At 32.5% G+C, this 14090-nt stretch overlaps 1 protein-coding gene across 1 annotated transcript; it reads left to right on the top strand.

Annotated features, from left to right (window-relative positions):
* Window positions 1-8280: 8280 nt before the first annotated feature.
* LOC139865870 (transcription factor BHLH3-like) lies at window positions 8281-10533 on the top strand. The gene is made up of 4 exons (XM_071853971.1): window positions 8281-8400; window positions 8636-8758; window positions 9030-9200; window positions 10293-10533. Exons 1-4 carry the CDS (start codon window positions 8323-8325, stop codon window positions 10389-10391), a joined length of 471 nt encoding a protein of 156 aa, XP_071710072.1. The 5' UTR covers window positions 8281-8322; the 3' UTR covers window positions 10392-10533.
* The last annotated feature ends 3557 nt before the right edge of the window (window positions 10534-14090 follow it).

Genomic DNA, 14090 nt, shown 5'->3' with positions numbered 1-14090 from the left:
GCCCGAAACCCCCAGAAGTACCCTTCTTCACACTATTAACGCTTTCAGAGCTTTTCTTGTTCTTTTTATTGGAAAAGTTCGAATGACTCGAACCTTCAAACTTTCTTTTAGAAAAAGTGAAATCGCTTTTCCTTGAAACCTCTGGCTCGAAACCCCGAGCCAACTCAAACAACTCCTCAAAAGACTTAGCCATACCCCTATTAATCTTACCCTTTAACTCATCGTTCAAGGTACGGTAGAAATATTTCATTAGCTTGTGATCGTCACCAACATATTCCGGGCAAAAACGAGTCTTTGCCAAAAAGGTAAACTTGAGAGTAACCAAGTCCATTGAACCTTGTTGCAAATGATGCAACTCGTCCCGGATCCTATCAAGGTCGGAAGAAGTCCGGTATTCTTGGAAGAATTCCTTCTTAAACTCCTCCCATGTCAAGCTCATGCATTGCTCTTCACCATATAAATTGATTTTATTGTCCAACCACAACTTGCCTTCTTCACGTAACATGCTAGACCCATACCTCGTCTTCTTCTCGGGAGGACACTCCGCGGTACGGAATGCCCCCTCGATATCGGAAATCCAACAAGTGCTTTTCAATGGATCCCTCACCCCATTAAACATCGAAGATTGAGTATCCTTGAAATTTTTGTAGTGGAAGTCCCGTCTTCCTTCACCACGAGGATAAATATTTCTAGCGTCAAGAGCCTCATCGACAGTGGCCTTCATTCGTTCATTAATCAAATCGGTTATTTGCTCGTCAACCGATTCTTTGAAAACCTTTCTCACGCTAATAAGAAAATCCTCCTTGTAGTTCTTCAAGATGGCCTCAACTTTGGCCGTGAAATCGGGATCCTCGCTTGTACCACCGATTTCATTATCGTGTCCGTTTCTCGTCTTCATTCTATAAAACGGAAAGGGTTAAACCATGAATGAAAGGCATAACTCGTAAGTATATACATGCGTACCACACTACCCCATCTTGCTCAACAATCGTCGTACATTACTCGTTTAACACGATTTGCACCCGTAACAACGGTAGCTAATCGTTGTTACGGAAGCACGTCACATTAACTCGTTAGTACAACGTCCGTCTTGCTTGATGATTGCTAAACACAACACAAAATAATTAGCACAAGGTTAGTTCACATAAACCAAAGCACTAACAATTCCCGATTAGACCCAAAGTCCTACAAGTCCCGCATAAAGCGCTCACACAATAAAGCCCAAGTCTAGGCACCCATCTCAAGTCGCCTAAATCCCTTAGACCATGCTCTGATACCACTTGAAACAACCCAACCCATATTCCATACGATAATTTTTTTTTATACACATTTACGCGCCAATTAAATATGCAAACCATTCCACAAGTTCCATTTAAACGTACAACAATTTAAATGTTCACAAAAGGCACGAAGGCCATTAATTAAGTTTAATACAAGTTTGACCTACTACAATGATAGTTTATAATCCAAACGACGCTCGAGTATGGTTTGGGGCTAAACTACCCAAAACGTTAGACCAACTTCAAAAGCTAACCCAAAAGCACCCCATGTCAACATAAACGGGAGACAACTAATCCAACCGTATGCCCTTACCCTTGTCCAAGCCGGAACCTATAAAATGGTAAACAACGAGAGGGTAAGCAATACTTAGTGAGTGCAACAATTATACATACATATATATAACCTATCCATTTGCAATCACAATACCAAATACCTCATACGAACTTGCAACTCAAGTAGCATGTCAACATACCCGTAACACTAACAAGTCGTACATTATCACACCACTTCATTAGCATATACTCAACTCAATATATATTATATGCTAAACAAAACAACAATCTCAATATGGTTAACCAATAACACTATGGTGCTACCGGCTCGTGGTTCACACCATACGCGTTTGAGTCATACTCGTTTATAGTGCTACCGGCTCGTGGTTCACACTCGATGATACCGGCTCGTGGTTCACATCTTAGTTTATAGTGCTACCGGCTCGCGGTTCACACTCGATGCTACCAGCTCGTGGTTTACATCCTAACCCACACATGTTATGGCACTACCGGCTCGGTGGTTCATACCATAACATTCACAAATAAATACACTATATACACATACGTATAATTACTCCACTCACCTTGTCACAAGGATGATGATTTAGCACTTCCGAGCTTCAACGCAATGTACCTAAATCATTAAGTGCACATTCAATTTCACAACTAGTGGGATTAACCACAATACTCCCACTTGAGCATTTAATGACCCAATTTGCATTAAATGACTCAACTACACACAACCGCCCATAAATGGCAAAGACTCGACTTTAATCACTAAGGCTAGTGAATTAAAGTCTACTAACTTCAATTAACACAAAACTTAGGGTAATCCATACCCATTTCATCTAATTAGGTTAACTAGTACATTTTGACCCATTTTATATTACTTAGACTCACAATCAAGTCAAACTTACACATTAACACTTCTTTCATTAATCTTAAAGTGCATTAGTGACTAACAACACCATTTGACACTTACAACCTCAAATCATAATGCCAAAACCCTAGATTGTGGCTATTAGGGTTTCATTACAACAACACAACCCAAATTCACCCATTTTACCCTCAAATGGGTCATACAAATCTCTAGTAACCAAAACCCTAGCCATTAACCAATTAAAACTTAAAACATAAAGTTAGAACTTACCAAAACTATCCTCTTGTAGCTAACAACAAGAAGAACAACTTTAATTCTTGCTCCTAGGTTTGATTCACAAATCTTCACCTTCAAATCTCAAGATTAAACTAAGTTGGTTTTGTGCTTTGGGAGAGAAAATGGAAAGAAAAGATAAAAGGAAAATGAATTAAATGGATATGTGGTGGAGATTTAATGCTCCCATCAGATCCACATGTCAATTTACCATTTTGCCCCTTAAAATCTCTTAAAATGAGCTAAGTCCGGAATCTGTCCAGCAGAAATGTCGCGGCGCGACCCAATTCTCGCGGCGCGGCGTATAAAAGGAAAAGAGACCCTTCTTAACTCAACTTCTGATCCAGATTTCCTTTGTTTGTCGCGTCGCGGCCCAGATCGCCGCGGCGCGGCATTAGCCTAAGCCTGAACAGTTTGACAATCTAAAACACATTTTGATTTCATTTGATTCGTACACCTAAATCCCGCTTCCTACATTCGCCTAACCTTCAACAATAGCCTCACAAGACTTAACGCTATCAAAGCCCATGCATAAACTTGTATGCGCACACATTATCAAGTATATATATATATATATATATATATATATATATACACATATATCTATACAATTACGCATAATCTAGCGAGTTACAAACGTACAAATGATTAAGTATGTACCTTTCAATATGTGCGGGAAAAACGGGATGTTATATATATATATATATATATATATATATATATATATATATATATATATATATATATATATATATATATATATATAGTCAAAAGTTCAAACGAGAACCACAAAAATGGCGAGAACCGCGAGAACTTATAATTTACAAAGATTTTCACATGTGAGTAGATTGAATCACCCATAAACGTTGATGGAGAGTAAGGATGAACATAAAATAGTTTGAAAAATCTTATATTTTACCTATATAATCAAATATATAGTTTCTCGTTAACATGTGCATATTTATTTGTGATATATGTGAACATTTCACATAATTAACAATTTAACATTTAATTTGTGGTAATGAACATATGTTTGTTAATGATATGAGAATTAGTTAACATGTGCATCTAATTTGTTGCATTTAAATGTATAAAAACTATGAAATTAAAAAGTTCTCGCAGTTCTCGCTTTTTTGTGGTTCTCGTTTGAACCTGCCCCTATATATATATATATATATATATATATATATATATATATATATATATATATATATATATATATATATATATATATATATATATATAAAATGTTCGTTAGTTTCAGAGACTGCACACGCGAGTAACCGGTCACCAATGGTCTACTTTAGAACACTTTTTAAAAATATGTGACCTACACTGGTATTTTTCTAGTATATATCCTATATTGGAACAATAATAAAAGTATAAAGCCATTTGGTAGCCTTAACCCGTGTGAATAATGTAAAATAATCTTATTAACCTTTGACGTTAATATTAATAAAAACTACAAAATAGTTGTTTAATAAGTGTTCAAGATATAATTAAAGAGAATATTATATAAATTTAGGTGTTTAATGGTTAAAAGAGAATTTCATTTGTGAGTTGTTCAACACCATCTATCATTAAGAGATTACAAACAAACCCGCTGAAATCAGCTATCAGAATGCCGGTTTATCAAAACATACTAGTCTATATAAACACACGTCTATTTGTTATTTTGATTGTATCACTCTTTAACTCCACACATAACACTCTTTTACTCCACACCCATGGATCCATAAAATGTTTACTACAAGGGTCAGTTTTCGGCAGATATGAAGCGATACGTGATCGGTACGAGAAAATCGTTCCCATATGTTGATGTTAATAGTATGAGTATTTCAAAGTTGTTTGAGTTTATCAATGAAAAAATACCCTTCGAACACTCGGTGTGATGTATTTTCACAATACTAAACAAAAATTTGATTTTCCAAACGACGAAGAGGAATGGATGGAATAAGAACAAGAGCAATTACCAGACATTAATCTATACACTTGCATCTGGTTTAATTATGTGTTTAGTTTACTTTGTGTAACGTTTTTAGTTTATGTAATGTTTTTATTTTGTATAATGTTTAATTGTGTATTTTCTTACCCCCAAAAATGTAATCGTATTTATGTTTATTAATAAAAGTGTTGTTTAAAATTTTTTAGATTAATAATACGTAGTAATACTTTTAATATTAATAAAGACTTACTGATACGATACAACATTTATTTATAAACACAAACTAATACAATATTTGGAAACTTATATTCACAACCATAATTTATAAAACAATTAACACAGAACAAACTAGGCAACTAGACGAGTTCTATCAAGAATACGATAGTAACCTGATGTTAATATGTCAAAATGTCGGAATAACTTGGTAATCATCATCCCAAATTACGGTGCATTTAAGCTTTCCCTAAATTCTTGCATCCGATTAACCATGATATATCCGACATCAAAAGGTAAACATTTGTGATTCAGTGTATCATAAGAGCTTCAATTGGAAGCCCCTTGTTGGAGTAATCATGGTCCGCACACTATGGACGGCCATTTATGTTGCCACGGATTATAGTATATATATTTTCATTTTATTGTCTCTAAGAAAACCATAAAACATCTATTTTATCTCGAGACAAATGTTTAGACGTTCATCTTCAACACATTTGTTGACAACATCTTCTATAGAAGTCTCGCCAACAACATGTGTCTCAAGAAGATCGCCATCAATTTGAGTGGAAGAATTGTAAAATTGCAAACATCCTGTCGGGAGTCCCAAAGCATTGTTGAATGTATCCATATCCCAACAATATGTTATACCTTTCAACATGTACCTAACATTTTTGTCTTCTTTGAAAAAAGAAAAATTCTAATAGAATTCACTTACACAATCAAGGTAAACAACAAAAATGTCACTTATCATACACAACAATGATAATTTTTCAAACTGCTCGCATGTGAGTTCATGATCTTCTCTAAGCTCAGTTCCTCTTTAAAACAACCCCCGTAGAGAATTGTCCTATGAGAAAATTGGAATTGACGACGAGGATGCACAGTGTGAAGAGTAAAATTAAGGGGGGAAAATGTGAAATGTTATTTGAGATAAAACTGAATCAAGAATACCGTGAGAATCAATAATACTTTGTTTAAATAGAACTCCTAAAAATTAAAAATATAACATAATTTAAAATCTAATGCAAACCGGCATTTTGAATGCCGATTTCAGATTTTGTCAGAAAAAGCAGACAAACCAGCAATTGGAATGCCAGTTTGTGTGTCTTTAGGGCACGGGTGGCAAAACCCTAATACAGAGGTTCCACGTAGGATCAAATCGGCAATTCAAATTCTGATTTGGGTTTAAAAGGGGCAAATCGGCATTTCAAATGTTGATTTTTTTATTTTTACAAACTTCGTGTTTGAAAATCTATTTATGTAAACTTGCCTCCAAATTTTATTATTCTAAAAAAATTCTTAAAGGGAGTAAGTTTTTACTTGTAAATACACACACATAATTATAAGACATATAGATCGTATTCAAAATTTAAAAAATCAAAGAAATATGGTCCGACCTATGTATACCTAATAAGAAGAGTTAAGAGAGAAGTTTCTAGTCAAGGAAGAAATTAACATTAATCATGGATAGAAGGAACCATCCTCAAGCTTATCCCGAATAGTCGTATTCCGTCATCCGAACTGCTATACATTTAACCGGAAACAAACACTTGAAGAATATTTAGGCAGTATTCTACGTAAGCCCTCCTTTACCATGAGCATGCATATGCTATGCGGAAACGTGTTACGTGAGTGTCAAAATGTATATATACCGGTCAAAGTTGTGGAAGTTTACCTAAAACATCATCAAGGCTTTGTTACCCCAAAATCTGTCTTGAGAGATCATGACTCAACAATATACGTGTATATATGCATATAAACATAAAACATGTACGTACGCATATGTATATATATGTACATGCATGTGTCATGTATAATAATATTTCTATATCATGGACACACGTTCAACATTTAATTCCAAACAATGATCACGAGTCCGGAATTGAATCCAAATAATATTCTTCATCAGTGCCCCTGTTATATGGCTTTTTTCACAACTTTGTAATTGGACAAGTATACCCTCACTGTCTTCTGTCTACCAAAATTACAAATATCATAAATACGTTAAATTAATCACAAAACATCTTACGCATAATAAACATCATTGTCTAAACGAGTTATAGAACGAGAGATGTTATATCACTATTAGACGTTAGGTTAGACTCAAATTCGACTGTCAACTTGGGTTCAATTATAGATTATAAATGATACTCTAAAACCCTAATTACTATAATGGACTCAAGCTTACAATCTGACTTGGGTCTGACCTACTCGTCTAATAATCACAACGTTGACAATGGAAAAAAAAAAAGTAACGACATAGATGCCCAAATTACGTATCAATCTTATAAGATGCTGTTTTAGAATCGGTCGTTTTTGAAAGTTAGTGGATATTTGAAGTTTAGTATTAGGTTATATTTAGGAATTTCAATCAAATGATCATTACCTTTATTACATATTGTCCGGAATTCCATCTGAAAGCAGTCACCCTCTTTAGCTCTGCTTCGAAGTTTTATTTCAGAGAGAAGAAATAAACAAAAAGAAATTAGAATTAATTTAGTGTTCGTGAGTTTAAATACGAATTTAAAGAAAGGAAATGAAATCGATAAATAATTTTATTGTAATTTTCCTCCTAATCATTTCTTTCAAATGGAGAGGATCTTACTTCCTCCCATGTCATTTCATTTCAGCTATAAAGAAAACTTTGGAACACGTCATTCAAGTATAGGGGTGACTTTCTTTGCTGTTGGGTGATAAATGAATCCGTTTATCTTAATAAATGATCGTCTACATCTCACTTCTCTCGTACCTCACGTTCGTTTGTTGTTACTAATCAACCTGTCATTATGTTGAATACTATTGTTATTAAATTGTTAACATAAGGGTAGTGTGGGAATCGTGGGGTGCATTGATTATCTCTTAATTGAATGGTTAAATGCTAAATGTTGAACCATTCAAAATTAAGTATTTGTTTCTGACATCTAAATGACAATTAATGCTTAACCGTTCGACAATCCATGTTGAAAAATTCAGAGCTAAAATATTCTTAAATTATTCAACATATTTGTTTCCTTTAATATCCCCCCTATATTTTCCCCTATATTATATTAGGAAAACTTGCTAAACAATTTTTATAATTTATTTATTCATTTATAAGGTTAATAGATTGATTTTACAATCACAAAGTTAATTTATAATTATCATCAAACAAATTATTGTCATTCAAAATCAAATTCAATTGAGAATTATACGGCTTTTGAATCATTCAACGTTTATCTATGTTTTACCAAACAACACCAACAAATATGTTCGAAAGATAAAGATCTTTTTCATCAGGGAGGTTTTGGGTATTTTACTCTAAAGATAGTCATGTGTAAGTAGCAAACAAATTGATGATTTTGATTTTGATTTGGAGTGCTCATATACCTTCTTTAAAAGGCCTTGAGAATTGTTAATGCTAGTCATCACAAAAGCAAGAATAAAACATATACTATATTTCAATAAATAACTCAAAAATGGTGTCAAGGGAGCACAAGAAAGCTGCATTGCATGATAACCTGCAACTTCTTCGCTCGATTACAAATTCTCATTCAGTAATCCCCATTTTTTTCTTCACTGATTCCCTCATTTCATTCGATTAAAGTTCTCATATTTTATAAACTTACATTTTTTCACCAATCTATGAGTATAATTAATTAGAAGTTGCATCTTTAATTCCATCTCTAAATTTCAGCTTTATTTTTCGATTATATATATAGAAAGAAATTTAAGTTCAAGTGTTGTGCATTCTAATAACGAACTGTTCGTTAAAAATTATACTTGTTGCAGAAGGAAGATTCGTCGATCATAATTGATGCATCAAAGTATATAGAAGAACTTAAACAGAAAATAGACTTATTGACTCATGACATAGCTCAAAGCTCATCCAGCTACCAGAACTCATACCCAATGGTACGTATATATACACGTACATATATCTTGGTATATAGGCAGGGACGAATTTAAAAATTGTAATCACTAGTGTCACTCGTTAAAAGCCTAATTTTTTCCCTAGACTTATTTCAATGGTGTTTCATAAAACTTTTATACTATCCACATGTGTCACTACTTATAAACTCAAATTTTTTTTCCACTAGATGACTTATTTTACTGGTAGCACGTGCTACCGGTGCTAACGAAGTATGTAGTGTGTGGATTAAATTGTAGTCGTGTTTTGACGCAGGTAATGGTTGAAACCCAAGAAAAAGGTATACGAGTAAATGTGTATTCAGAAAGAAGCTGCCCCGGTCTACTTGTTTTTGTGTTGAAAGTGTTTGAAGATATGAATATTAACGTGTTGGAAGCAAGGGTTTCTTGTACAGAAAATTTTCATCTTGAAGCACTTGGAATTGAGGTAATTACCTTTGATCTATAGCTGGGATCAATTTTGAATTGTGAAAAACTAAAATGTTCTATACAATAAATATGCTTGAAATTAAGGTGTAGAATGATCATTTGTCATCCATTTGCATCATAATTAGGCATCAATGATTCAACCAATTACTTTGGTTAACTTATTATTATTATTTTTTTTTTTATAACAAAAATCGAACTCATTTCAAACTAAAAAATCGAATTCAAAAATCGGTATTTATGATTGTGATTTTTTGATTTTTCGTTTAAGCCGAAACCAAATCGAATTCAAATTTAGTTTTATTTTCACTTTAAATTTAAATTAAGTTTTCGGCATGTTCACTTTTGCTCTCAGAAATTTTAAAGTTGAACAAAGGGAACTGAAAATTTAACCGATTAACACCTCTACCGAGCTATCCCTGGTCCGGGCCAAGTGAGTGACGGCTTAAGGCTTTAAAATTTAAGGGTTAAACGACCGACAACCTGGAACCTATAGGCATCGACGTGTCGTCTGTTCATTTATTTTGTCCTTTGAGCAACAACAATAAACGGAAAGAAATGGGCCGCTGGAATTTCATTCTTTTTGATAAATATAAATTTAGAAAATTTCTAAACATAGTCATAAGGGTAATATTTAAACTTTTAGGACATTTATTACTTATAGCTACTTGAAATCTACTTCACTAACTTGCTAATAACTTTATTTCTACACATTTTGTACTATTTTAGAAAAACTCAAATTTATTACTCGTATTTAAAGCATTAATTCTTTAATATGTAGTGAATGTCATTAAAAAATCTTCGATTATGCTAATTTTTCTGTTATTATTATTATTTCTTTTAATTATTCATTCAAAGCCGAGTGTAAATAAAATTGTGAAAAATGAGAAATTAAGTAATAATTTCACGTTCTTAGTAAGTGACGTGTTTTGACAGGGCTTAATTGTACACATAGTAGATGTAAACATTTAGATTAGATTTGTATAAGTTTTGTTTACATATTCATAGTATCAGTTATTGAACTCAAACTTTATGACTTTTAGCATATGATGATAGAGCGCGTTTACTTAATGAAAATGAACTGTTCTTGCAGAGTGAAGAAAATCGAGAGACCATCGACACTGATTTAGTGAAACAGTCAGTCCTACAGGCAATTCAAGATTGGATCGAAAGCAACGATCAAGAGTATTAAATTTTTGAGATTATTTTTCTCTAAGTTTTTCAGCATTCTTCTTGGCTTCATTTTTTTTATTTTATCTACTATTAGCAATAGTAATTAGTAATCAGTAATTAGGAAATCCAAGGAAATAGCTAGCTAGCTTTGGAGAGAGATATCGATTAACAAATTGTATTCAGGAAATATAAATCTTAATTAAGTACGTCATATTTATAAACCTGTACTCATAATTCAGTATTGGTGTTGTAAAACCGTTAGGAACATGTTTACCACCTTTTCAATTTTCATAAATAAAATTGAATGGATTTTTAAGTAACCTAATTACTTAACATCCTAACAAACTTTTTAACGAACTAATTACATCATATTTACAGAATGAACTCCTGAACTATCAATATACAAAAACCTCTTTAACTTTTGTTTGACTTTCTGTTCAAAAAAACTTGTGTTTGACTTTAGTTGATCTTGATAAGTACTCCGTATTTGTTTAGTCTATAATTAGAAAAATACCGGCCCGCGCGATGCAGTGAGGCCTTTCGGGTTGCATATCCATGTTTCACGTAGTATTATTTATTTACAGAATACACGTTGCTACGGGTATTTTTGAAAACACTTGGTTACTACCTAGTATATCTAATATATAACACGTTTTTAACGCTCGGAAAATCTCGTAGAAAAGGGATCAGAACCATCGATATATATGAGATGGTTAGTTTGAGTTGTTTATCATACGTGTATGTATATGTATAAAAAGTAGCCCGAAAATACTTAACGTTTTTTAAAAACAGTCCGTTTCGCGTGTAGGGAGTTGCGTTGTGTGCGTAAAATTATTTCGAGTTGAACGGTAATGTCGGAAAAATTTAACTTGCACCGAGCGGGAAGATAGGGCCCGTTAAAAATTTGGTTGGAGTTAGTTTAATTTTTTTAATAAAATTATATTTTTACACTTTTTATCCCTGAAAAATTTATAAATTTGTCATAGTTTGATAGTTTGATGGGGTGTTTTATAAATTTATTGCTTGTTGTTTTGGAGTAGAAACAAACACAAAATTTGGGACTCCATTTAGTTAAATAAATGGGCCGCTATGGGTCTCTTATTTATGTATATTTACTTAGCCCACAAAGTAAGCTCGTGACTATAGTTACGTAGTATTAGATACGAATAGTATTAGATACGAAGTAATAGATACAGTAATATAATAAAATAATCAATGACATAACAATAATTTCCTTGAAATTCAACGGACCAATTAGAGTGTGATGTGTGGTGCAACAATCAAATGTGATTGAAAACAAAAAAAAATTCAAAAAAAAAAAAAATTAAAAAAAAAATTTTTAAAAAAAATTTGAAAAAAAAAAATTCGAAATTTATTTTTTTTGTTAAATTTAACATGTCAAATCCAATCACATGTGATTGTCAAACCCAATCACATGTGATTGTAAAACACAATCACATGTGATTCTGCATGTCAAATTCAATCACATGTGATTGAAAAGAAATTCAAATTTTTTCTCAAACTTTTTTTTTTAACAGAAAACAGACTTTAATTCGGTGATTTTTGTTAGCGTTTCGTGATCATATCTTCAAAATTTCAGACTTTAATTCGGTGATTTGATTAAGTTTTGATCAAAAACTTGGTGTTTAAAGGTTTTAGCACAAATAAATTTACTGAAATTCGTCATTTTACTAAATAAATTTTTTTTCAATCACATGTGATTAGATTTGACATGCAGAATCACATGTGATTGGGTTTTACAATCACATGTAATTGGCATGCAGAATCACATGTGATTGACATGCAGAATCACATGTGATTTACTGCATGTCAAATTCAATCACATATGATTAAAAAAAATTGAAAAAATTCGAAAAAAAAATTTACTTTTTTTTAAATTTTTTTTTTCAATCACATGTGATTATCGCGTCACGTGTCGCACTCTGATTGGTCCCTTGAATTTTAACTTAAAAGTTGGTTTCATTTGAAATATTTCTCAATGTACACTACACCAATAAATCAGTGACATAATAAATTCGTACCACATTATGCAATTTTTTTTTGTGAAAAAACGTAATAACATTAATACAAATAAGAATACGAAAATCAACAACTACAATCCGATACAAAAGATATCAAAACGAGTTCTAGTCAAAATAAACAACGGCATTATCAACAATGTGAAAACAAGTTTACCTAGGATATAAAGTAGAACAAAAAGCGATGAATGTTATGCCTTTTTGGTACGTGATTATTATGATGCGTACTCACGGATAAGTTAAATAAGTTTTATTGATCAACGTATAGGATTTACCTCGAAGGATGATACACGCAATCCATCTACCGGTACAATTTGTTGATAAGATTTTATAATTTTGTCCGTCACTTGCAAAACGAATACATGTAAATCAAGGATTTTTTTCTCGTCGGTAGCCATCCAAAAGAAATTAAACTATAGACCCTTTCAATTATTTGTGTAGTCCTAGGTACAAAAATACGACGGCGCACCATTGCATGCAAGTCATTCAAAAACCTTTAAATCAATCGCATCACGCCACTTATTCCTTACGTTACCACATTTTTACTCAATAAAAATTAACAACAAATCTTTCAAAAACCTTTAAATCAATCGCATGACGCCACTTATTCCTTACGTTCTTTATTGAGGAAACACATTTTCACTCAAAAAAATTAACAATCAAATTCACCCGGGGACAAATTTTTCACTCACTGGGAAGCGAAAATTTGTGACTAGATCGTCCTGCCAGTGTACAATAGCACCCTAATTTACTTCCTGCTATCTTACACCATCCGTCACCGACCAGCTCTTCATTTCAATATGAAGCACAACAAAAGGGGCCAAATAGTCAGTGGCGGATTTTAGTGTATCCGTAAGGTGGTATCCCTCCACCTCGATTTGAAGAAATATAAATGTACAAAAATAAAATTACTAAAAAATAAGGGAGTTTTTTAGTCTTTATTTCCTCTCATTAATTTTACCACTCATGAAGTAGGGTTCTGGAGATGGCAATGGATCGGATATGGATCGGGTGAGGCCATATCCATATTCATATCCATTTTGTTTTAGTTCATCCATATCCATATCCATATACATATCCATTTAATTTCAGTTCATCCATATATCCATATCCGTATTCAATGAATTAAGCGGGTTAATAGATATTCATTGGATATTCAAAAAATGTTATAATATTTCTGAATATGTGATTAAAACAAAACGTAATATAATAAAAATTCATATAATGTGGCATTATTAATATATATCCATAAGAACTTGTGATCCTTGTCGAAGATATAACCAAATTTGTTGAATTTACTATTAAACATAGAATATGACAAATCAAATACGTAATTTGTATGTTTATTCACTACAACAAAATGATTAATTGTTCACATTTTTTTGGTCATATGTGTACACATAAAAGTGTGAAGAAGTACAAAGCACACGTTTGGGGCAGGTGTGAGGAAAATGACTAACAAATTCGTTCACATACTCAAGCGTAACTAATTCACTTAATTGGTCACACTTATTAATGTGAAAATACAGTCATAATTTTTCACCCTTTGAAGCGTGAGGATATCAACTAGCTTTTTCACACTTTTGCATGTGAACTTTTATTCTAAACACTTCAAAGTGTGAAAAACACAACATATCTTTTCATATTTTTTATATATAAAGTTGACTGTTTCAATCGTG

Source organism: Rutidosis leptorrhynchoides, chromosome 9 (genome assembly GCF_046630445.1).
Source record: "Rutidosis leptorrhynchoides isolate AG116_Rl617_1_P2 chromosome 9, CSIRO_AGI_Rlap_v1, whole genome shotgun sequence".
Lineage (NCBI taxonomy): Eukaryota > Viridiplantae > Streptophyta > Magnoliopsida > Asterales > Asteraceae > Rutidosis > Rutidosis leptorrhynchoides.
Note: the sequence above shows the minus strand (reverse complement) of the source record. Positions and strands in the feature narration are given on the sequence as shown.